Source organism: Arachis hypogaea, chromosome 17, assembly GCF_003086295.3.
Source record: "Arachis hypogaea cultivar Tifrunner chromosome 17, arahy.Tifrunner.gnm2.J5K5, whole genome shotgun sequence".
NCBI classification, from domain to species: domain Eukaryota; kingdom Viridiplantae; phylum Streptophyta; class Magnoliopsida; order Fabales; family Fabaceae; genus Arachis; species Arachis hypogaea.
In genome coordinates, this window is record NC_092052.1 from 16,703,708 (window position 1) to 16,729,696 (window position 25,989).

General features: G+C 30.0%; 1 protein-coding gene across 1 annotated transcript; it reads right to left on the reverse strand.

The window, feature by feature from the left end:
* Nucleotides 1-3,953: 3,953 nt before the first annotated feature.
* On the reverse strand, nt 3,954-6,074 carry LOC112764468 (aspartic proteinase PCS1). The gene has a single exon (XM_025810094.3). It carries the CDS (start codon nt 5,734-5,736, stop codon nt 4,420-4,422), a length of 1,317 nt encoding a protein of 438 aa, XP_025665879.1. The 5' UTR covers nt 5,737-6,074; the 3' UTR covers nt 3,954-4,419.
* Between the last annotated feature and the right edge of the window lie 19,915 nt (nt 6,075-25,989).

Sequence of the window (25,989 nt, forward strand, 5' to 3'; positions counted from 1 at the left end):
AATCCTCCTAACCTGGAACGATTTACATACAATTAATAAAGCTGGCAACCTTAGGACGATTTATATGTTATTACTCAAAAGTCATTCATGCATAAATCGTTCCAGGGTGTAATGATTAACATATTATATAAATCACATTTCCCTAGCACGATTTATATAATATTAGGATTAGGATATTTACGTATCAAAAATTGATTTAGGAGATTTGAGTAATTTTAGAACTTGTTTAATTTATTTAAGTAAAAAAGCCTAAATTTTATGTCCTTATGCACCAGAATTATCTGAAATTGAATTATTTTTTAGTCTAAATATAAGGTTCAATTTTTTTTGGACAGTCTTTGATTTTGTTAGTGTTAAAATATTGTTGTCTGTATTTTTGTGAGGAGATAAAAATAATATTTATAAAAATTTGTAATAGATTGGATCCTGAATATACATAAAAATATTAATGTATTTATAATAGAATTGATAACTATCTTTTTGAATAATTTTATTTTTATTGATGAGTAATTATTCTCTTTTTTCTAAAAAAGTCATTAAAATTTTTATTCTAAATAAATAAAAAATATCTTAAGAGTCAATTATTTACTCAAGTAAATGAAATCAGACTCTTTATGTTTGTTTGAAGAAAAAATAGAAGAAAGAAAAGGGAGGAAAGAAAAGAGGAAGAAAAATTATTATTTTTTATTGTTTGGTTATGAAGAAAAATTGGAGAGAAATAAAAAAGAATAGAAAAAAATTGGTGAAACTACTAATTTTTTTTCTCTCCAATGTTAGAAAGAAGAGGAAGAAAAAACTTATTTTCTCTCACCACTTCCAATATTACCCCTTTATTTTTTTAATATATTTTATAATACAAGGATAAAATTATCTTTTTATAACATTTTTTTCTTTCTTATTTTCCTTTCATCCAAATACATTTAAAAAAAAATAAAAATCCACTCAATTTCTTTTCTTTTCTTTTTATTTCTTTCTTTTCTATTTCTTTCTTTCCAACCAAATATTTATTACGATATCCTACTTTTATAAAGTCAGATAAATATAAATTGAGTTATTAAATTTTTTAATTAGATTTTATTCCATTTAGACATGACCAACTTTTTTTAGACCAAAATAAATGTAGTCTAAAGATTATATACATGTACTTTGACAAAATATCTCTTGCTTGCTTGCTAAACACTTTGTTGGTGTAAAGTGATGAATTAATAGCTGAATTTATAGAAACATATTTTAGAAAAATGATATTTATGGTGAAAACTAGTTGTAGTTCAATAGATTTTAGATATTGATGATTTAAAATAAGGTAAGAAAAACTGGTATGTGGCCAACAATTGTCATTTGATTTTATCTTACATTTAAACTAATACTAACCAATTTTTCCTTTTTTTTAAACTAAAAATGTTGGTCTCCTAGTATTATCCAATAAGATACCTATCCAATATTCATTACCTTATAAATAAAGTTGTTTAATGCCAATGAGTAATAGTTCAAATGGCATAATCTCTCCATACTCAATTAAAAGATTGCGGGTTTGAGTTTCATATCTTTGGTAAAAAAAAAAAATTGTTTAATCTTTAATTTTTCAATATATGATTTTTATAATTATTTGAAGTAGAATTTTCATGTTTTAGTTATAAACTATTTATTTAGTCTATGTCTCTTTGTTACTATTAATCGCTTTAATTTTTCATAAAGTGAAGCAATTAACAATTCTTTTTAAAATATATTAAAGAACTATTAGAGTGATACTATTTATAAGGGTAAATTACTGAAATAAAATATTTGACTTTTAAAATTACAAAAATATAATTTTTGTAGTTTGAATATAAAAATATAACTTTCTATAAATTTATGTAAATCGTAAAAGGAGTCTCACGAATTCGAAATACACATAAATCGCTGGAGGAGTTCCACGTTTACGTTGATGAAGCATTTGGGAAGAAATCGTGGAAGGGGTCCAACGGTTTATGCACGCACCGAATTTTATTATATACACCAACCTAGAGTGAGTGGGATATATTTACATTTATTATTTGTATTGTCAACGAAATAAGACTATATTTTGTAGTACATTTTAAATTTATTTTAATTGTAAAAATAATATAATTTTAAACAATTTGGATAATATTGATTTGATTTATAATTTTCAATCTAATTCAATTTTATGCAAATAATTGATTTATACGGTGCTAATTGAATTTATTTTTCAAATTATTTTAATTTAATCTAATATAATTTGAATTAAATAGAATTATATTCTATTTAAATTTTAATTTTTTTATTTAAGTAAACTCATTCAAATTTTTAATACATATATTTAAATAATATTTTAAATTTTTAATACCTATATTTATATATATTTATTTAAATAATACTCTCAAATTTTTATTAATAATAACATATTTTATTCCAAAATATTTAAAATTTAAATAAATATAATTTAAAGAGGAGTGCTAGGAGGCCAGTAAATTTTATGTTTTGTAATCATCAATTGGTCATCAATAGTGTTTTTAATGGTGTGAGATTACATCCAATAGTAAAAGATCACTCACTTTTTTTTTATGGTTAAGTGCTGGCCAGATTGTTAAAAAAATGCTGCTACCCTAGACTTTTTCTAATTTAAATTTTTAAAATCTTAAACCTTATTATTTGGATGAGATATAATTCCATATATTTGTTAATAATTTTTTTAGTAATTAAGAAGGATAAATTCAAAATAAAGAAAAAAAAAAGTCCTACAACATTACTACGGACAAGCATTTTAAAGGTCTGACCATGTTAACAACCATTTAGTGTACTCAACTTTTCTTTTAACTAAGTTCAAATGTATTCTCTATTTTGGATTATTATTTTAAAAAATTTTCAATTTTTTAAGCGTAAAACAAATAAAAGTACAAATTATTAAGATAAAGATGACACTCTACCATCACACCACTCATTCAAGATTAGTATATATAGTAGAATTTGGTGTGTGCATAAACCGTTGAACTCCTTTTACAGTTTATGCATGTTTTCATTGATGTAAACTGAAAACCCTCCAGCGAATTTACATGTATTTCAAATTTGTGAGATTCCTTCCACAGTTTACATAAATTTATAGAAAATTATATTTTTGTATTCAAACCGTAAAAGTTACATTTTCGTAATTTTAAAAGCCAAATATTTTATTTAGATAATTTGTCCTTTTTATAACTTATAAGATATCATCATAAAGACCAAATTAAAAGTTCATTATTTTTCATCTTATTACTATCTATCTTATAAATGAGAATCTTATCCTTTTTTATTTTATGAAGAGGACGTTGTGGTGAAGTAAGCTTAGTTAGAAAGTCTAATCTACTAAAGCTAAGTGAACTAATAATTAATCATATGAGTCATATTCAATAGACTATAGAGACCTCAACTCAACTTTTCTTTTCTCCTTGTTTCGGTAACTGCCCCGATAAAGATATATACTTCTTCATAAATTCCGGTTCGTGTACAATAATGAATAGTTCCCCCCTTTGCTCCTGCCCACAATGATGCAATGCATCTAATTAAAATCTTATATATATAAAATGATTTTCCTGGTTGTAATTTTTTCAAATTCGTGATGGAAAATTCTGCCTTTTCCTTTTATTTGTTTTGAACTAGTTTCTTCTGAATAGGCTTATTCAATTGATGCAAAGATTGAAATCTTTCAACATGAATTGTTAATAAATAATTATTAAGTTGAATTAGTCAATTTCAACTTCTATCCCTCTCATTATTAATTTCAAGCTTATCCATTGCAAAGGAAAAGTGTATATACAACAAGGTGAATAAAAAAATATTTTTAGCAACTTTGTTAGAATAATTGCCGATAATATACACATATGTTAAAAGTGCAATAATATATGGTAGGATAACACTTGCTAATAGTAATATACAAGACAAGATTACAAGGCACAAGAAGGACATTGGTTTACATGTTATTTTCAAAGAAGTATTATATTATTATTATTATAATGTCACACATATTATTATATTATTGATATTGATATACCCTCCTATTCCTGATATATACATCATGTCATGAGTCTCACTCATAGATTATAGTGGTAATAATGTACACAATTTTATTATTGAGCTTTGACGCATCGTCTTTGCAAAGGCCTAAGAGCAAGGGAAGTGAAGACCCACAGCCTAGCGTCGGTCCAAAACGATTGACGTTTACTTGTACAATATCCAATCCAAGCACACAAACAGTTAACACCCACATTTCTTTTTCCTTCGCCCCTCCTCAACCGTACGATTTACAACCACCATGATCATGACGATCACACGTGTATGTTTCCTCTGTACAGTAACAGCCGAAAAAACACGACACCTATGTGTCCTATGTTCGAACGAATATAGTTAGTTACATAATTACATGCACCATTGCCCACTGTATCTCCATCACTTGGCTAATCTTGCACAATCGGCTTCACCGAAACCAAGTCTATGATTTGCAAGATCAAATTCTACCCATTGATTTTGTTGATGGATATTTCCTATTATGTTACTTGCCGCACCCAATCTCTCTGACCTCCCAATCCCCAAACAGTGGACCCCACCGCCCACGTCGGCAAGAACCCTTTCTTTGGGTATGACAATCTCCACTCCCTTCTCGAACTCAAATGCCATGTCCCCTATCAACCGTCCAATCTCAACGGCGTTTCCATCGAAACACATGTCCGCAGCATTGCCGTACACGTACCCCTTCTTGATTCTGGGACCCACCAGCCTCACCACTTCCTCACGCACCCTATTGTAAGCCGCGTCCACTAGATAAGTTAACTCGGATCCGGAGTCAACCATGGTTTGACCCGACCCTCCAGCGTCGGGCTTGAAAACCGAAGGAGGAATGTTCAGCTTTGTGGCCCCAATTCGAATACCTTGCATTGGAACAGTGTAAGCCAAGGGGTCCAGGTTCGGCATGGTTTGACTTTGAGGAAAAGTCAAAATGTCTACATAACGAAAGTGTGAAGAATCCGGGTTGTCCCCAAGGTAAAACGACCCGGTTACAGAACTGGAACGGTCCTGGCGGGTCGGGACGCAGTAACTAAATTTGGTTACTTGGGCCTGGGAAGGGAACGACAAGCGTCCACGATTCATTCCCAAAATGCCCCAGGGGTCTTTGGAGTCCTGAGCACAACCGAGGATTAAAGGAGGGGTAGATTGGGAATTTGAGAGGGCGAGTTTTTCTCGGACGAGTTTGCCCTCGGCGTAGGTGCCGTCTGCGTAGAAGTAGGAGTAGTGACAGATGCGATTCTGGTCGCAGCTAGTGGGGAGGGTAAAATCGGGAACTGGCGGCTTGCAGGCTGGGTGGGTGCAAGGTAGAAGAGAAAAAGAAGAAGAGAGAGAAGGATCAAACGACGTGGTAGGAGGACGTGGCGATGTCGTTTTGCTATTGGTCCTCTGTTTTGGGTTACACTGAATCCAAGAAAGCTGGCTTCCAGTGTCTAAAACCATTTGTTGAATTTGCGGTGGTGTTCCTATTGGAAGGGACACCACAAGCGCCATGGAATACTTGAAAGATGATTTGACGTTGTAGGAAGAGAGGATCCTGAGTCTTTGGTTCTTGTTGATGGAATTAGATACATGTTTGACGAGAGGTGTTTCTGTTAGTGTAAGAGGAAAAGAAAGAGAGTGGTTGTTGTTGAGTATGAAGGAGGATGAGAAAGGGAACGAGAAGAACAAGAGGAAGATAAGCATGCAGAGTGGCGGTGCCATTGTTTTCAGTTTGAAAAAGAAAGATAGAGAGAGAGTGAGTGGCAAGGGAAGGGTGTGGTTTAGGGGTTCTATTTATATAGCGAAAATCAGAAGCATGAATTGGTAAATAGTAGTTAGGAATTAGAAAATTACTATTCTGAATTTCTGAGTGAGTGGTAAGGGAAGGGTGTGGTTTAGGGGTTCTAGTTATATAGCGAAGATTATAATTTAGAAGCATGAATTGGGAAAGAGTCGTTAAGAAATAGAAAATTACTATTCTGATTTCCTATGTTTGCATCAATTATGAAGTCCACCATCTTCATTTTTTTGTTTTGCCTTCTTTTTCTTTGTCATCTCTTGTATACTCTTCAACATCAAAAGTATATTTATATATAGATATAAAAAAAGTATAGGTAATCAACAATATTTTTGAATAATATATGAATAATATAAATTAATAGGATTAAAAGAATAAATTATTCTTAAATTTAATTAGTAGCATTAAATTAGGATATAGTATATTTTTATTTAATTGATGGTTATTCATGTTATTTAAGATGGTCATTATTTACCTAACACTCTCCATATATATATATATATATATAGCACCATTGGGAAAAAGAAATAATAATTATAGATGTACCAGTACTACTCATTATGTATTTTACTTTATATGGTTTTAAAGTACTTTCGATACATATTCTGGAAGACTGGAATCATTATTATATTGTACATGAATGATTTTTTCCGTTCTAATATTTTTATAAAGGATTTTAGGAGGAGAAACACAAAACATCAGTAATAAACTAATAATAATATCTCATTTCGTATCTTCAAAAGCCAGCATTCCTCTTAGTAAATTATTATTATTATTATTATTATTATTATTATTATTATTATTATTATTATTATTATTATTATAAATAAAAAATAAAAAAATATTATTTACACACCAAAATCAGCTATTAAAATTAATTACCAATGTATTTATATATAAATATATGTGTGATTTAATTTATTTTTAATGTGTATTTATATTCCAACATATATTTTATACTGGTAGCTGATTTTAGTGTGCACGTAGCATAACCCTAAAAAATATTATATATACAAAAAAGTAATTGTTATATTTATATATATTAATATATATTATTTAATTTTTAATAAATATTTCATATTTTAATATACAATTAATTTGATAATTAATTTTTAACATATTTTTTATAGCATGGTAGTCATCACAGATATATTTATGAATATATATATAATTAAAGTGGATCGTCCTTAAATTTTAAGACTAAAATATTAGTACTTGATCTGTCGAATTGAAAAATATTGTAGGTAATTAAAAAAAATTTAATAATTAAAATAAATTAATAAAAAATAATAAAAATTTATTTTATTTAATATTTATTTATTATTATAATAATTAATAAATATTAAATAAAATATTTTTTTTCCTTCCTAAAATCACCGGAATAAGAATATAGAAAGATGAACGCGGTTTCTTTGGTTGGATTGGTGCGTGTTATTATATATTTTCTTGTTTGGCAGCAGCAAAGAGTAGTAGTAATCTAGCTTAGGATATGGGAGCTTCACATCTTAATGATATATGATGAATGCTACACATACAATTAAAGCGGGTTTTGGTGTGTAATCTATTTCATTGAATTTTCTCTATCTTTCCACTCGCCACTCCTTTTTGAATGCTTTCATTCATTGATTTTGGTTTTTTAATTAATTGGACGATGGCGTAACGAGTTTTTGTTCCAAACGTTTATGTGATGGCTGCTTTTGTCTTTCTCTTTCTTTTTCACTCTCTCTTTTTGTGACTAAAATCGTTTCTTCGTGACACTACTTCATTAATCAATGAACTAGTGTTGACGTGTGTGTACGTGTAAACCAGGACTAATTAATTAAGAAAAGAAAATTATAATTATAAATAAATTGTATGGTTGTGCAATGAAGTAGCAATTACGAATTTTTCATTGGAACAAAATTAATAAAATTCAAAGCTAAGCCACGAGAATAATGATGGGACGATTACTTACCTCATATACATTCATACATGTCACTTTTTTCTTTGTGTACAACATCACAGGTTACTTTATTATTAGTGTCTTTAATCACTGGATAGATGATGATGTTACGTAAGTATAGCTTTCATTGATCTTTTTTAAATTATTTTTTAAACTAATTGTGTGACCATAGAAGAGTACTTTCCAGTTTCCCCAGATCCTTGCTAACGTAAATTATAAAAGTTTGAGTTGGAAGTGTATTATGAATTCAGGCACTATATATAGTAGTCAACTAGTCACCGAGTTTATAGTCTTATTTATAACTATATGTATATTTTGATAAGGAAAAGTATATGAAGTTATGAACCAACAATAATCAGCTAATTTTTTAAACTATTTTATTTAATAATTAATTTTAAATTTTTTAAATTTAAATTTGAATAATTAAAAGCTGATTAAATAAATCCTAATTAAAAATGGTACAAATCCTTCTTTTTTTCTCTCTTATTTTCATAGCCATGGACAGAAATTTTTCTCCTTTTTTTCCTCTCTCACTTCCGTAGCCACACCGTCCACACTCCTCTCCAATTAGTACAGCCACCACGACACCCAGAACTGTACTGTTAGGCGACACCCCACAGTCGCTTCTCCTCCGTCGTGAAAGAAATTAGAAATAGCTCCAGAAGGAATGCCACCGACAACCACCGTCCAACAGCGCGGGCATCGTCCTCTCGTGCCGCAGCCACCTCCGCACACTACTCCCATCATGACTTCCTTCACCGTCACAGCAACCACCGACAACGTAGCAACTTCCGCCTTGACGTGTACCCCAGTCGATCAACCGCGTCTCCTCCCTAGCGACCTGGGTTTTTTTCCTTCCCATCTTAGAGTTTTAGTTTAACTTGTGTTTTTTATTATGAATGTTTTTTTTTTTTGAATGTTTTTAATCGATATTGTTCTGAGAATTAAACTCTTATAGTGTTGGATATTTCTTTTTGAGATAATTAGTAGTTTCTTTTTAGTGTTACTCTTTTTTTGTACAGTTTATTTCTTTTCTACCTAGGGTTCTCCATGCCTTCTTTATTAGGTTTTAGTAATAAGAATTTAGTTTAGAATAATTCATTCTTCTAAATTTGACTAATTATTAATTATGCATTTGTGAATGAAAGTGGATGTTGGGGATTTACTGAATACATTTAACCTTTGATTTCATAACTATTGATGGTTCTTACTTGGTTTCTATACTTTTTTATAGGCTCTGGGATATTCTTGATTGAATAATGTGTTTTTGCTTATGGCTGAATGCACCACCAAAGAGTGATGTACCAATCATTGAACCTGATATGCTCAATGGAGCTGATGGCCTTATCTTCGGCTTCCCCACGCAGTTCGGAATGAAGGCTGCCCAGTTCATGGATTTTTTTGACAAAACTGGACCTCTTTGATTGCAACAAGACCTTGTAGGCAAGCCTATTGGACTCTTCTACAGCATCAGTTTGCAAAGCGATGGACAAGAAACAACATCGTAAGAAAACAAGTTCTATATATATCTTAACCCTGTTCCTTATTAGATATCACTGTGTACTTATTAGTTGCTGATCTAACTTGTCATGATTTATGTATAGCCTCACTGCTATAACAATGCTAGAACATCATGGAATGATATATGTTCCCATCGGATACACGTTCGGCCATTGCATGTTCGAGATGAAAGAAGTGAAAGGTGGAAGCCCTTATGGAGCAGGGACTTATGCTGGTGACGGAACAAGACAGGTTTCTGAGATTGAATTGCTGCAAGTATTCCACCAGGAGAATATTCTTGCCACCATCACCAAGAAGCTCAAGGATGCTGCATAAAGCATATAATGTTTTTGCCTCAGTGAAAGGAACACTATACTACCACAATGATCGAAGGTTTTTGGCAATTTTTTCTTTTCAAGGTAATATTGATTTGTATGGAGTTCTATTCTAGTACTTCTTGTCATCTTTTGCATTCTGTGTTTATCAAGAACACAAATAGATTAAAGTTTTATTTTAGTCCATTAAGCTTTATGAATTAGTCACTTGTCATGGATGAGGTTGAGAATGAGGATTTTGTATTTATTTTGGAGACAGTTATGGCCAAATTTAGAGAAGAAATGACAGTATATGCATTGGGCTGCTTCTATAAATATTTACTATATTCAAATAGCTAGATTATTTTAGGTTGAATAATAATGTGTCTTTTATTTTTAAAAGTAGATGTTTCTTTGTATATGATTGTTGATGTTTCTTTATTTTTATAATTGTCATTAGATGGCTGTTTCTTTGTTTTTTAGATAGAATTTCTTTGCTTATGGATGCATATGTGTATTTGCTTGTGGTTGCAGATGGATGATTGCAGAAAGTCTATTTTAAAATGATTGATAAATTTGAACTGATTGAAGAGGAATTTGAAACAGTTGATGAATTGGATGAAGCGAAAGAGACGTGATCCAAGTATAGCAACTAGAAAGTTATTCTTTGTTTAGCTAGTTGTATAGTAATGATATACTCATTTTCTAACCGATGTAGCTTCACCACCTCTAACAAAATATAAAGTTTATTAAACGATGTAACTTCACTTTCTAGGGACACCCTGAAGAGGCGAAAGCAATATGCAAAAATCTACGTCAGATGTTTCTTTTGTTAAATAAATAGATGTTTTTTATACTAAATGGATTATTCTTTTTTTATTACTTTTGGTCATGATGAATTCCTGTATCAACAGTGTTGCAAATTGTATGGATAAGTTGAATGAATATCATGATTCCTTTCATTGCATTTTAACATGGTGACAAATTTATAGTTACTTATGTAGGATAAGCTTTTTTTATTTTTCATTCACATGGCTTCTGTTAAAGTAACATCTATTTAATATGAAAAAGGAACATCCTGATGCTTGACTGAAGTAACATCCACTTAGATCTTTGCAAAAATAATTAGGTACCTAACAGAAGTTACTTGTATTTATTCTTTACTGCAGAGATGATTCAATTGATAGTGAATACAAGTATTACAAAAGAAAGAATTTTTTTTTTGTCTTTATCCTGATGCTTGTTTAACAAAATTTAAAAAAGGAAAAAAAATAAAAAAAAAAGAACAACAACTGTATCTGGTTATTTGCTTTTTCAAGAGCATTCAAAGTATTTTGATAGTTTTTCTTTTACCCACTGTTTGCTTTATGCAGTTATTATACTTGAACTTTGGACTCCAGAGTTCACATACACAACATACTACTTAGTACTACTTAGTGATGAACTTATTAGACAAGTATTACTTTCATGATAAAATTTATTATATAGTGGTCAGGGTGTATACAACAAATGAATAGCCATCTATGTCTATTATATATTAACTATAGAAATGCTCATAAGTCACAACAATTGAATCAATAAATACAATATGCATTCAATTACATCAAAGTTAATTTCCACCTAAAATGATTATTCATTTCAAAGAATCATCCATTTAGTATAAAAAGAACTATCCATTTGTTTAACAAAAGAAACATCTGATGTAGATTTTTGTATATTGCGCTCGACTCTTCAGGATGCCCCTGCAAAAGAAAAGCAAAACAAAGTATTTATGGTCAATGTGTATGCAACAGATTAATAGCTATCTATGTCTATTATATATTAACTATAAAAATGTTCATAAGTCACAACAATTGAATTAATAAGTACAATATGAGTTCAATTACTTCAAAGTTAATTCCCTTTTTAAATGATGATTTTTTTTAAAAGAATCATTCATTTAGTATAAAAAAGAAGCATCTATTTGTTTAACAAAAAAAACATGTAAATTTTTGCCTAAACATTCAAGTTGCCTACAAAAAAAGATACTAAGCCATATAAAACCATCTTAAATTTTCTCCTCTGCCTCAAAAATGAAAAGCCAAATCTTTGTTCTACTTTTAACATTCATGTTTTCTTTACCATGCTTTTGCACTTGAAGAATTTATAGTAGTATAAACACTAACTTCAATATTGTTGCCTATGATGCTTTAGGAAATAGTCAAACCGATGATTCACGAGTATATGTTTTTAATTTATATGTTAATATATAAATAATATTATTTGAACCTTTTGCTTCTTTTTTTTTTTTAATTTCATTATTGTTTTATCTTTTTTCTTCTTATAATTCTAACTAATTGGCAATGTTTGAAGGAATTTTTAAAAGTATGGCAACAAGTGTGTGGAGCAACTCAAGAAACTCCAACACTCATTGTAAACTTAGTCCATTACTTGGCATGCTAACAATAAATCATCTCTATCACAATTACAAGTTTAGTTTTGTATCTCTTAAGTAGAGAAAGATTAATGTTGTTGTTGTGCTACCCAACCATAGATTAAGAAAACAATCACAAGAGTGAGTTTTTTTAGTTTAGAAAACTGATATCTGATAAGATTTTAAAAAACTAGATTCAAGTCAAGGCAAGTTGAGGCTAAACTGACAAGAACAAAGGAATTCTAGGACAAATTCTAAGGCAATAATTAAATCAATAGTTAGAACATATATTATAATTCAGTCAAAATTATTCAATGTGACAAAGCATATTGATATTACTAAGCCTATAAATTCACAGGACAAGCCCTATTGCAAATATCTAGTAGCTCAAGCCAATGAACCAGTGTTTATACCAAAAAGGAACAGCAAGATTCATACAAGTGATAACATATTTTCATCTTGTCTTACCTCAATAACAAGTGTTGTGTAGTCACCACACTCAACAAAGTGACACTTTTTTTTAAAAGGAACAGCCAACACCGACATGCAGGGGAATTCGAGGCTGGAGAAGGGGACGTCCTACTGCGTTCGGCAGAGCAGAGCAGGGAGGCTTCAATGGCACTGCCAACACCGACATGCAGCAGCAGCAGTCGCCCTGGGTGAGAAGAAGAAACACCTTGTTCCTCACACCTGGGTGGAACGACATCGCTGCGGCTGAGATTGGGGAAGCTCCGATTAATGCGCGAAGAAGCACGTCGAGGAGATGGGAGCATTGTGGTATTCTGGAGCGGTCTACGAAGGTCGACTGTTTCCCGCACGTAGTGGACGAAGGCGTGGCGTCCGATGAAGGTGGAGGAGAAGTTTACCCGATGATCCTTGTACTCTGGCGTGGCCGTGGATGGTTTTCAAATTCTACTGCGGTGAAACGGTGAAAGGAGATGATAGGGTTTGATTAGAGTGATTTTTGTTTACCTGGGTGAATTTTGGAATGTTGCTGAAGTGAGGTGGGCTTTGGAGACCCAGCCCAAGAAGAGTTGGCAGATTTTTTACTGGATTGGATAAGATAATTACATTAATTATCAATAACTTTAACATGTAAAAGATTTAAAAAATGAATCTTAGATATATATTAAATAAATTATACTACTTTACAAAAGTAGAGTTTAAAACGAACCTTTTTTAAATGATCAATAGAGCAAAGATACTAAGTTTACATTATTCTTGACTTTAGTTTTTATGTTAATATCTAATTATTTATTTTAATATCTAATTATTTATTTGCTACCATATAATCAAATTTACATTAATAATAACATAATTTAAAAATTAAACTCATCTTATTGATAAAAGGTTCAAAAGAGCTCTAGAAACTATTATTGTAGGTGAAGGAATTTCGTTTGGAGATAGTGAAAAGGAAGATATTTAATTATATTTCTATTATGATATCATTTTTTTAAGTTTAAACTAATATAAAGAGACAACATAAAAGATTATATCTTTAATACGTCTTTTAAATAAGAGTTTTTTCTGAGTTTGTTTGATTTTTTGTATAGATCTTTTTTCTTTTTATTTGCTTTATGTTATTTTTTCTTTTTTGAAGTTCACCAAGAATCGAACTCTAAATATTTTAGACATAGAACTTTGATACTATATGATGATACTACTTTTAAAAGTTTAAACTAACAGAAAGAGGCAACATGCATGAATTGTTATATCTCTAACAATTTCATAATGAAAAATTATTGTAGATACTTCAGATAATGAGATAATAATTGTTTCGAAGGTTGCCTGAAACGGTGATTTGGGTCTGAACGTGAGTTCCGGACTCCTTCTAAGGCAGCGTCCGACTTGTATGTGTTGGAGGCGAGATGCCGCCGTCCGAGTTCTTCGTGAGGAGGTAGGGGTGGTTCCTGTAAGAGGTTCCGATGCTTAAGTTAGCAAATGTTTTAGGCATGTTTTTAGTAGATTGGGTTCTGAATATACCTGATGGTGTTTATTATATTTATAGTAGAAAAGATAACCACCTTAGCTTTTGGAGTAGTTCCACTTTTAAATAGTGGATAACTGTTCCTTTTTTTAGGGAAGTTGTTCGAATCTTCCTTCTAGATATGTGGGAGATATCTTAGGAGTTAGTTACTTATTATATAAGTAAGGATGAACTTTTCGTCGTCGCGTAGAAATAGATGAGGTCCCTTTTGTTGGATAGGCTTTTAACCTTTTTGGTCTGACTTTATTTTGGGCCCCTGCTTGAGTCCGAATTTTTATGATGTCGAGCTCGAGCATTTGTAGGTTAGATTTTCCACATCGGGTATACCACCTTCGGTAGGTCGGATACTCGACGTATTTTCAAAAACTTTGAAAAATTGTGTTCCTTTATGGCATGGCGTACGTTACGTTGGTAGTTTCTTTGGGAATCGCGCACGTCATTAATGAGGGATACAAAATGACATCTTTGTCCTTAGTGTCTTATAAATATTCAATTCTGTTCTCTTTCTTCTTTTTTTTTTCTTTTCTTCTGAAACGTTTGTACCCTTTTCTCCTTCTTCAATCCCTTCAACCTTCCTTCGTGTACTTGCTTCTTGTGTTCAAGATTTCTTTATCTTGAGGTTAAGAGGACTTTTATTCACACTTGGAAGAGGAACATTCGTGTTTTGCTGTTTGAAGTTCTCTTTGTTTTGTACTTCTTAAATTTTGGTTTTTTTTTGTTATCAATTTTTTTGAGTTTTGTTGCTTTATTTCAGCGTTCTAGGTAATATTTGTTCTCCTTTTTAGTAATGACTCTGTGTTTGTTTCGGATGAACGGTGGTTTTGAAATGTTGCTATAGTTTTGAAAACTTCTTTCTTGGTCTTTAAACTTTATTGCCGCTGCGATCTTTAATGTGGTTTCTATGCTGTGTTGTCCTCAAATGGTGCCACTTTATATGTTTAAATATGGTGCCATTTCTATATCTGATAATGTGATGATAGTTTTTATGTATAAGAAATTCTAATCTTTTATTGGTGTTGTTGACGATGACCCGACTTTCCGTAATTGTTACCTGACTTCTTGTTGTGACGATTTTCTTATTTGTTGTATTGTAGGTATAGCTTGTATGTCTTGGTCAGTTATTCACAACATATCCTTAAAGTTTCATCCAACCTAATCTGGGTAGATATAGCTATTCTTACTCCTGTTCTTATTATTGATAAAGAGCATGTCGAGACCTTTCGTAGGCACCATAGGTTGTGTGCAAATCGAGAGGATGAGCGTAGGTATGAGATCATGTATGTGTATGATTGCTTTTTTACAAAATTAGGAGTTACCCTTCCCTTCTTTGATTTTGAGTCCGAGGTCCTTAAATTCTGCAATGTTGTCCTATCTAATTGCATCCCAATTCTTGGGGTTTTTTAAAAATGTACCAACTTATTTGTCGAAAACTTGATGACCGGCCGTCTTTTAAGATTTTCTTTTATCTTTTTGTCCTTACCTTTAGCTTCAAAAAGTAAGGTTGGGTCTCTTTTCGAGCTATTCATGTTAAGAAAGTTTTTGCCATTTTTAATGAGTCATTTCATGATTTTAAGAATTATTTTTTAAAGGTTCGTGCTGTAGAGAGTGTCCAACCTTTCTTTTTAGGTGAAAATGATGATCTCCTTTTTTCTTTGTACTAGGAAGAGAATCCTGTGATTGTTAAGTATAACCATTTTTCAAATCACCATTAATAGTGGATAACTGTTCCTTTTAACCAGAAAAGTTATTAAGATTTCTCTTCTAGATAAGTGGAAGATATCTTAAGAGTTAGTTGTAGGATTGAATTTTTCGTCGTCGCGCTCGACCTCTTTGAAGTCAGATATGAATAGATGAGGCCACTTTTGTTAGGTGAACTTTTAACCTTTTTGGGCATGGCTTTATTTTGGGTCAGGATATGAATGGTAATATAGAATAATAATTAAAGACAATTTTAGGCAAAATATTGATGTTGTTACAATGTGAAAAAAATATATTTTTTTGAATTTTGTCTTTGTGATAATGCTAAAGAGACATATGAGGAGAGTTTTCTTGTATCCTTTTACTTTTTTTGTTTTGATTTTTGTCTGTTTGCTAGTTTATAATTAAGCTGTTATGAACTTTTTTTTGTTAAAGATATAATTATTAATGTGTCTTCTTTTATCAATTTAAATTTAAAAAAAAAATAATTTCATAAAATGGCTAGTATCAAAACTTTTATAACCGAAAGGTTTATGATCCTAAAAGAAAAAATAAAGCAAATAAAAGAGAAAAATAATACTCATGTAAAAATTTAGTAAATTTAAAAGAGACTTTTGTTTGAGATGATATATTAGAGATATAACCATTATATTTACGAAGTTTAATTTTAATACATTGATTGATAGGTGTAAAACATTTTAACACAGTTGTGCAATTACAACCGTTTTCTTGGATGACCATTCACGTGATTAATAGAAAATAGAATTATTTTTACTAATGTGATATTATGTGATTAGATGTACGTATAAAATAGTTTTACGCTGGTAGTGCATCAAAATTAAATTCTATATTTACGTGCCAAAAAATTCTAGAGAGCCATAAGAATTTATTGTTTTTGATCATCACTTAGTCATTAACTCAATTTTTTTAGTCTAGTAATAATCATACAATATATTTTATCTCATACTTTTAAATATTAATAATTAAGTAATAATCAATTAAAATAATAATTTTTAATGATCTTCTAATATTTTTTATTATGTATCTCTTTTAATTTACTTAAATTTTTAGAAAAAAGTGATTTCATGATATTTTCTCTTATGATTAAAAAAGTCTACTAAATAAAAAAAGAGTTTCACAATGCAAATCAGTCATATTTCAACCTCTATACGCTCTTCAGTCTTGTTCACATAAAACCTTGTTCTACTTATATATATAATGATGAATCGTTAAAAATGTTAAATTAGTGGACAAATTAGAGTATTATTAAATAAAGTCCAAATAGATTGATGTTAAAAAATTAGTAGATGAGTTGTGGTTAAGAATAAAATGCCATTTGAATTTAGAGCTAACTGGTTCTTCTTAAAATACGTTGAGGCGTAGCAGTTGACTGCAAAGTTATTTATATTGATGGAAGTATATCTAAAGATTGAAAACCTCTAATAATTATTAGTGAACATTTCTAGAAACACCAAATAAAATTAATACGGTATTTTGTACATGTATATGTAGTTATTACATTAACTACTAATGCCTAATAAAGGGGTATGTGGGGGAGGTGGAGACCAAAAATAAAATCAAAGGTGCATGTCGTAAAACAAAATGACAAAAGCATATAATAGCATGCATGATATTTTTTGTTCTAAGTTGGAGTGCTACTTATTGTGGGGCAGTGAAATGTTGTAGTCAACTCCAGCTGGCTGTGCCAATGGAAGCTATAAGTGCCAGCCACCACCAACCATGAATGAATCTATGGATAGAAGTAGTCAAAACAATTTGAAATAAAATAGCCGTAAACCACACGGATATATATATAGTTTTTTAATTTAATATATCTATTTCCAAATATTGTGACACACTAACAAATCAAATGTTTATTTAAAGAATCTAAACAAACTTTGCTTGTTTGCTACGTATATATTTCTGTGGATAATTATGTTACTCAAGCTCCATGCAACGTTGTGTGTATATATTTAATTTTATTTTTTGATGGATTGTTGGGTTGGAAAATTATTATAGTACTTTTTTTTTTTTTTGTAAAATATATAGGTGTTGGACTAAATGGTTGATACTGAAAGACAAAGAAAAAGTGGTAGATACTGAAAATGGTTAAGTATGATTTTGGTTTTTAAAGTAGAGGTTAAAAATTTTTTTCGTCTCCAATCCCTTCTTTTGCATATAAAATTGTCCTTAAGGTCTAAAACCAAATTTTAAAATCGTCATTTTTACTTAAATATTAAAATTTTGGACCAAATTATCCATAACAAAAAATATAAAATAAAAAAAAAGAAAAAAAATAAGAAAAAGAGAGTATTTCTACTCTTCCGAAACAGAAAGAGAAGAAGAGGAAGAAAAAGAAGAAGTAAGGACAAGGAAAGAAGAAGAAGAAGCTGTCCACAATCCACTTCTGTCTCCGCTTCTGCCGCAACTTCCGTACGATTTTGGTCTCTAAGGTAAGGGCGATTTTAAAATCAAGTTAAATTTTACAGACAATTTTGTATGTAAAAAAAGTTAAAAACGAAAATAATTTTCAACCTATACTTTAGAGACCAAAATCATACTTAACTTATACTGAAAATAACCCCTTTGGTCAATTAACGCAAGCAATAATAATTAATATTCATAGTTTACTAACATAGAAATACGGAAATAGTAAAATTGAATAAGATTATGACAGGCTTCATAATAAGGATTATAAAATTTTGGCCACTTAAATTAATTAGAACTAGCTAATCCAAATCAATAATTGAACTAGTTGAGTCAATAATTTGATGATAGGGATAGATAAATTACAAGGAAATTTCGGAAAAAAAAAGTGAAAAAATATAATATAAATTAAAAAAAATATCATATAAAATTCAAAATACCTTGGCATTAAATTTATAAATTTTTTATTTTATAAGAATTTAATTTTAATATATTAATAGTATTATACAGTTGTGTAATCATATTTATTTTTTTAGATAATTATTCATGCAGTTATAATATAAAATATAATTATTTTTTATTAATATGATATTATATAGTTCGATATATATGTAAATTTATATATTTTACATTGATAACGTATTAAAATTAAATTTATTTTATAAGCTTTTTTCTCTTTAATTTTTTTTTCAATGTGAGACGTCTCTCGCACTTGCTAGCTAGCACGCTTTAATATGTACGCAAATGTAAGTAGTATGTATAAAAAAAAAAGTATGTATAAAAACTAAGATGTTGGTTCAATTATATAATGTGATACTGAACATAATTGATAATTCTGCGGAAGATGCTGATATTTAAATAGTTAGGTAAAAAACGACGTCACTATAAGATCCTATATACAATGCATGCGTTTGAAAACTTGTCCGACAAAACTTTCAATTTCATATAATATTTTGTCATGATTAATAATGTTATGCAAGTATTTTTTTTCTTTTTTTAATGGGCGGGCCTGTTGTTTATGTATATAAGTTAATTAATGACATATTATAAGAAGACAAATAGATATTATGTTACAGAAATATTTGATAACTAAAACAAATTAATAAAAAATAATTATAACTTATTTTATTTAATATTTATTAATTAATCAATAATTGTAACGTCAGAAAAATAACAACAAATTCGCAATTCAAATACTGCACGTGCAAAATTTATTTTAGTTCATTGTTGATTGATTTTTATTATTTTTTAAATTTATTGTATAATTAAATATAATTTAATATTAAAGAGAATAGTAGGAATTATGGTAGCATTTTAATATTCGATATGGATATATTATTTTATAACTATTTTATCTGAGTTGAAATCATTTTAGTTTTTGAAATTTTTGATTGGCTTCAATTTCGACCCCTAAATTTATAGTTACTCAATTAACACCCTCAAATATTAGATTATGTCCCACGTTTACTCCTGTAACTATTTTTGTTAACGGAAATCTGATGTGACACGTTAAATTGATAGAGTGTGTATCCACGTGGCACCCAACTTGGCAGAATAGATGTGTGATGAGTGAATGACGTGGCAAAAGTTGAATGAACTCAATTTCTCTAGCAAAGTCTCGAACATATTGGAAAAAGAGGGCCACAAATTGAGTTCATTCAATTTTTGCCAAATTATTCACTCATCACACATCCATTCTAGCAAGTTGAGTACCACGTGGATACACACTCTGTCAACTTAACGTGTCACATCAGATCTCCATTAACGAAGATAGTTATAAGGACAAACGTGGGGCACAATCCAATATTTAGGTGTGTTAATTGGGTAACTATAAATTTAGATGTCAAAATTAAAACCGGTCAAAAATTTCAAGGGCCAAAATGAATTTCAACTCTATTTTATCTATATGACTAGGACTCAGATCCCAACATAAACTGTTAGGGAGTGTCATAAAAGAGTACAACCCAATATACCTGTTCAATTTTTTTTCTCAAAAAAAAAAAAAAAAAAAACTATGAAACGTTACAATAAAAAAAGCTTATATAAATTTCATGTATTATAAATTTAATTGATATATTATTAAAAATATTAGCTTATATAACTTTATTTCTAATATTTTTGAATTTTTTTAAAATTAATCCTAACATTATTTAATTCTGATTCAATTTTATTCTCAATACTTAAAATTAGTTTCAATTTTGTTGTTATTGTTAATTTTTTGATAATTAATTAGTTAGTAATTAATAAATTTTATTTTTCAATTTTATCTCCTATTTTTATTATCAACACCACCACCGGTATCATCACTATTACTATCATCAGCCATCATCTCACTTATTCCATTGCACCACCATAAGAAATTATGAACATAACGATTGATTTTGGTAGTCGCTAAAATTTTGGTCGCTAAAGTTTAGCGACCAATTTTCAATCAAGGCCACCAAACATTATCGATCACTAAATCGATCGCTAATTAGCGATTAAAGTTTAGTGACCCCGTCCAAAAAAAGTTTAGTGACCAATTTTTCTATTCTTAATAACAACCAGTTTTTTTTATAGTTAAATTGGTCGTTGATCCTTATTTTTTAATTATAAATTTTTTTACTAAATTTCACATTTATTATTATTAAATCCTGATTTTTATATATAATTATAATTTAACAAAATATAAAATGATTTTTCAATAATTTTAAGGTTGGTCTGCTTTAAAGAAGCTTTAGATAAATATTTTGAATGATGTACATGCCAAAGCATCGTTTTTAAGTAAATTATGCAAAAGAAGTTTGAACTCCAAGAGTTGTAATAGACATAAAATAATAATTAACAAACACAGTAGTTCACATTTATTTTATAAACTATAGTTCAGTTTTATATTCTAACAAAATACATTGAAGATCTCTAATGAATTGGATAGGAACATATGACATGAAAAATAAAAAATTATAAATTTTCAACGTATAAACTACAAAGTACAAACTCCATATGTTCATACAGCTTTTCCTTTGTAGAGAATCATTTGATCAAAGTGCTACATATCTAAAAAGATCACCAACTAAAAGATGTTAGATATTTTATAAAACTAGTAATTTATATACCTTCAGCCATTGCCAATAAATTTTTTGATTTAATTTAAAATTTTCAATTTTTGAATCACAAAATCAGATAGAATCAAGGTGTATTTGTCGTTATGTGATTAGAATTGGGGACCAAATTTTTATAAAGTTTATGATGAACAGTCGTGTTCTTTCCATCAAAGAACAGATCAACTGCCAATATAATTAATGAATAATTACAACACCACCCAAACTAATTTCTATATTAATAAATTGGACCACAATTAGAATAAAAATTCTAACATTCCCCCACTTGGTCCAACATTTGTTACGTATAGTCTGTAATTACGTACTACATTTAAATAATTAAGACAAATTACATGAATCATAGCGGTAGTTCTCATTAATCGATATTACCTTCTATGTATTACAATGTAACATCTCCTAATTGAATAAACTCTTTATGTGGTATTTCTGTAGGAATAAGTCCAATGCTTATTCTAGGTCCTTCACTGAATTCTATTTGTCATTCTCAATCATGTATGCGTATATATACTAACCAAATGAAAAACAATAATAAGAATTTCATATCCAAATATGTCATATGATATAACATAAGTCATATAAGTGACGTTACAGAACATAAACACATACTAGTAACATGATCCTTAAACAATCCTGGTGGCATGCCTTTTGTCAAAGGATCAGCTGTCATCTGTTTAGTAGTAATATGCTCTATCTGTACCTCATTAGACCTAACTCGGTCTTTAATGGCTAAGTACTTAATATCGATGTGCTTACTTCAACTACTACTTCTATTATTCTTAGCCATAAATACAGCAGCTGAATTGTCACAATATATTCTCAATGGTCTAGAGATACAATCCATAATCTTAAGCCTAGAGATAAAATTCTTTAACCAAACACCTTGTGATGTAGCCTCAAAACAATCAATAAACTTGGCTTCCATGGTAGAAGTGGCTACAAGTGATTGTTTTGCACTCTTCCAAGATACTGCTCCATCAGCAAGCATAAAGATATATCCTGACGTTGACTTTCTAGAATCAACACATCCCGCCAAGTCTGAATCTGAGTATCCAACAATTTTTAAATTGTCGGTTCGTCTATATGTAAGCATAAATTCCTTGGTCCTTTAAAGATACCTTAAGACCTTTTTTGTAGCTCTCCAATGAATAATTCCTGGATTACTTTGATATCTTCCTAACATGCTAACAGCAAAAGCAATGTTAGGTCTTGTACAGACCTGAGCATACATTAGACTTTCAACGGCTGAAACATAAGGAATATTTTGCATCTATTTCTTTCAAAGTTCATTTTTGGGACATTGATCTAAGCAGAATTTGTCACCTTTCATAATAGGTGCAACACTTGGTGAACAATTTTGCATTTTAAACCTCTCAAGTACTTTATTAATATAGGCTTCTTGAGATAAATCTAAAATTCCTTTATGTTTATCTCTATGAATCTTTCTGCCAATGACATAAGATGTATCACCCATATCTTTCATATCGAAATGTCCAGAGAGAAATTGTTTCACTTCATGTAACAACCCTAAATCATTTGTTGCAAGAAAAATATTATCTACATATAAGAGAAATATGATCTTGCTCCCACTAACCTTGTGATATATACATTGATCAGAAACATTCTTAATGAACCCAAATGAAGAAATCACATTGTAAAACTTCAAATACCACTGTCGAGAAGCCTGCTTAAGATCATACATTGCTCTCTTAAACTTGTAAACTAACTCCTTACCAGCACTTGAGATAAACCCTTTGAATTGTCTCATATAAGACCTCTTCTTCCAAATCTTCATTAAGAAAGGCCAATTTCACATCCATTTGATGCAATTCCATGTTAAAGTGTGCTACCAATGCCATAATGATGCGAAAAGAGTATTTCTTTGAAACAGGAGAAAATGTTTCCCTGTAGTCAACTCCTTCCATTTGAGTAAATTCTTTAACAAGTCAAGCCTTGTAGCGCCCAATATTGCCTGATGAATCCTTCTTGGTCTTAAAGACCCATTTACAGCCAATGGCCTTTTTTTCATCAGGCAATTCTACAAGATCCCAAACTTGGTTATCCGCCATAAAATTTATTTCATCCTTCAAAGCATCTAGCCATAAATTAGAATTACGACTTTCCACTGCTTGTGAAAATGTCGTTGGGTCATTTTCATCACAAACATCATAGTCAGACTCAGAAGATACCCTACATAGTTACTAGAAATTGCAGGCTTTCTTATTCTTGTTGATCTTCTTAATGTTGCATCATCAACCTCTTGTAAAGGTGGTGGCATAACAGGTTCTCCCTCTTCTTGAAGTTGCTTTTGAGCAATATGTTCTTCAACAATATTTTCACTATGAAGAGTTTGATCCTCCACCATATGATCTACTTGAACATTATCTTCATGATGTGGAACATCAGTAATAGGTTGTTCTACATTGACCCTATCTGTATGGGCATTGTATTGAACAATCACTCTTGTACATGGAGATGTTTGACAAACATTATCATTCTCAACAACTTTAAGAGAATGATTTCTTCCACTTTTCACATTATGCTCTAAAAATCTTGCATTCCTAGATTCAACTATTTTACTTGAATGGGAGGGACAATAAAATATGTAACCCTTAGACTTTTCTGCATAGCCAATAAAATAGGCACTTATCGTCCTTGGGTCCAACTTCCTTTCTTGTGGATTATAAACCCGAACTTCAGCAGGACAATCCCAAATGCGTATATGATTCAAACTAGGTTTCCAACCTTTCCATAACTCAAATGGCGTTTTAGAAACTGTCTTTGTTAAAATTCTATTTAATATATACGCGGCTGTCTTAAGGGCTTCACTCCACAAGGATAAAGAAAGATTGGAGTTGCTAAGCATACTCCTCACCATATCCAGCAAAGTTCTATTTCTTCTTTCAGCTACACCATTTTGATCTGGTGTGTCAGGCATGGTGTATTGTGCCACAATATCATGCTCTTGAAGATACTTTGCAAATGGACCAGGTGCTTGTGCACTTCCAGTATATCTCCCGTAGAATTCTCCACCTCTATCTGATCTCACGATCTTAATTTGCTTTCCGCATTGTTTCTCTACTTCAGCTTTATAAACTTTAAAAGCGTCCAACGCCTCATATTTATTATGAAGCATATAGAGATACATATATCGTGAATAATCATTAATAAAGGAGATGAAGTATTTCTGACTATTTAAGGACATATCAGGATAACATATGTCAGTGTGAATTATTTCTAATATGTTATAACTTCTCTTAGCACCTTTTTGAGACTTTTTGGTTTGCTTTTCCTTAATGCAATCCACACAAGTATCAAAATTAGTAAAGTCTAGAGATTCAAGAATCTCATAACAGCAATAACCAAATGTTTTCAATGTCTCAACGAAACATTATTTAAAATACAGTATCAACCAGAAAAAGATAGGTTTACCTTGGGACTTATCCGCAATGAATTGATGGATGTTTCAATTAAGCATTTTTCAGCCATCATCCCACCTATTCCATCCCACTGCATCATACATTGCTGCGCTTTTTAAGTGATGCTATTTATGACTAAAGGCTACGTTTTTGAGCTTCCATGCTTATTAGAATATGCTACACTTATCTTTGCTACTGCATCACTTTTAAAACATAATCACATTATATACCATAACTACTATATATAAGTGTAATCTTATGTCCTTTAATTTTTTTATTTTCTATATATATAATATTCTAATAATTTTTTGTACAACTTAATATTTAATAATATGATTACATATATAATTCTGTATTTTTAATTAAATTAGTTAAATATTATGAAATAAAAAAAATACATAATAATACTAAATAATTTTTTAAAATAATAAAAATGGTTTTTAAATAAAATATATTTATAATGAACCAAAAGTATTAGAATTAACATAATTTTGAATATTCATACATCTCACACTAAATTAAACATACTCATATTAAAATATGTATGAGACCACTTAGAGTTTACTACTAATAAATTACGAAAAACCAAAATATTATATCCTACATAAGTATGTTCTAATAAAAGTCATTAGTCAACCAAACATCTATCGATTCTCAACACTATTCCATCTTTGCCAATAAACCATCATGATAAATAGCTTAATCTTCATTAACATCCTCAAAATTATCCTGCATAATTATAAAAAAAAAGTAATTTAAAAAATATTTATAATGATATAGTGTCAAAATTAAACAAGAGATGTGAAAATGATTAAACTGATTTGTAATTATAAAAATAAAAAATCAAAATAATTAATTAACGAGATAAAAATTCAGATATTAAACTATTACGGATAAGCTCCTCAAACTCAAAGATAAAAGAATAATGATTGAATCAAATGTGAGAGACATATAACAAATAAGCCATGCAAGGTCACGTTAAATTGTCAATATACATAGCCAACAACAAATGATTTCCAGCCATAGCAATACAAGACAATAATAAATGTAAAACAATGTCATTAATGTAGCACAACAGTTACTCATATCATACAATTCAAAACAACAAAAATAAATGAAATTAAAAACTATGGAATAAAGAAAAGATGGTCATACCATATCTATGCTCGGAACATGAGTTGATCCATAAACGTTATTCGCATCAACTGGAGAGTGTTGGGTATCTTGTAACAAAGTTTCGATTTCTTATAGCCTCATTTTAGGTTTAAAGCCTAACACAATAATGAAAGAGTACCAATCACCAAAAAAGGGCATATAAGACAACATAAAGAAGCAAAAAAAGAGGCAGCATTCTAGCATTCGCTTTTCATTTTAAAAAT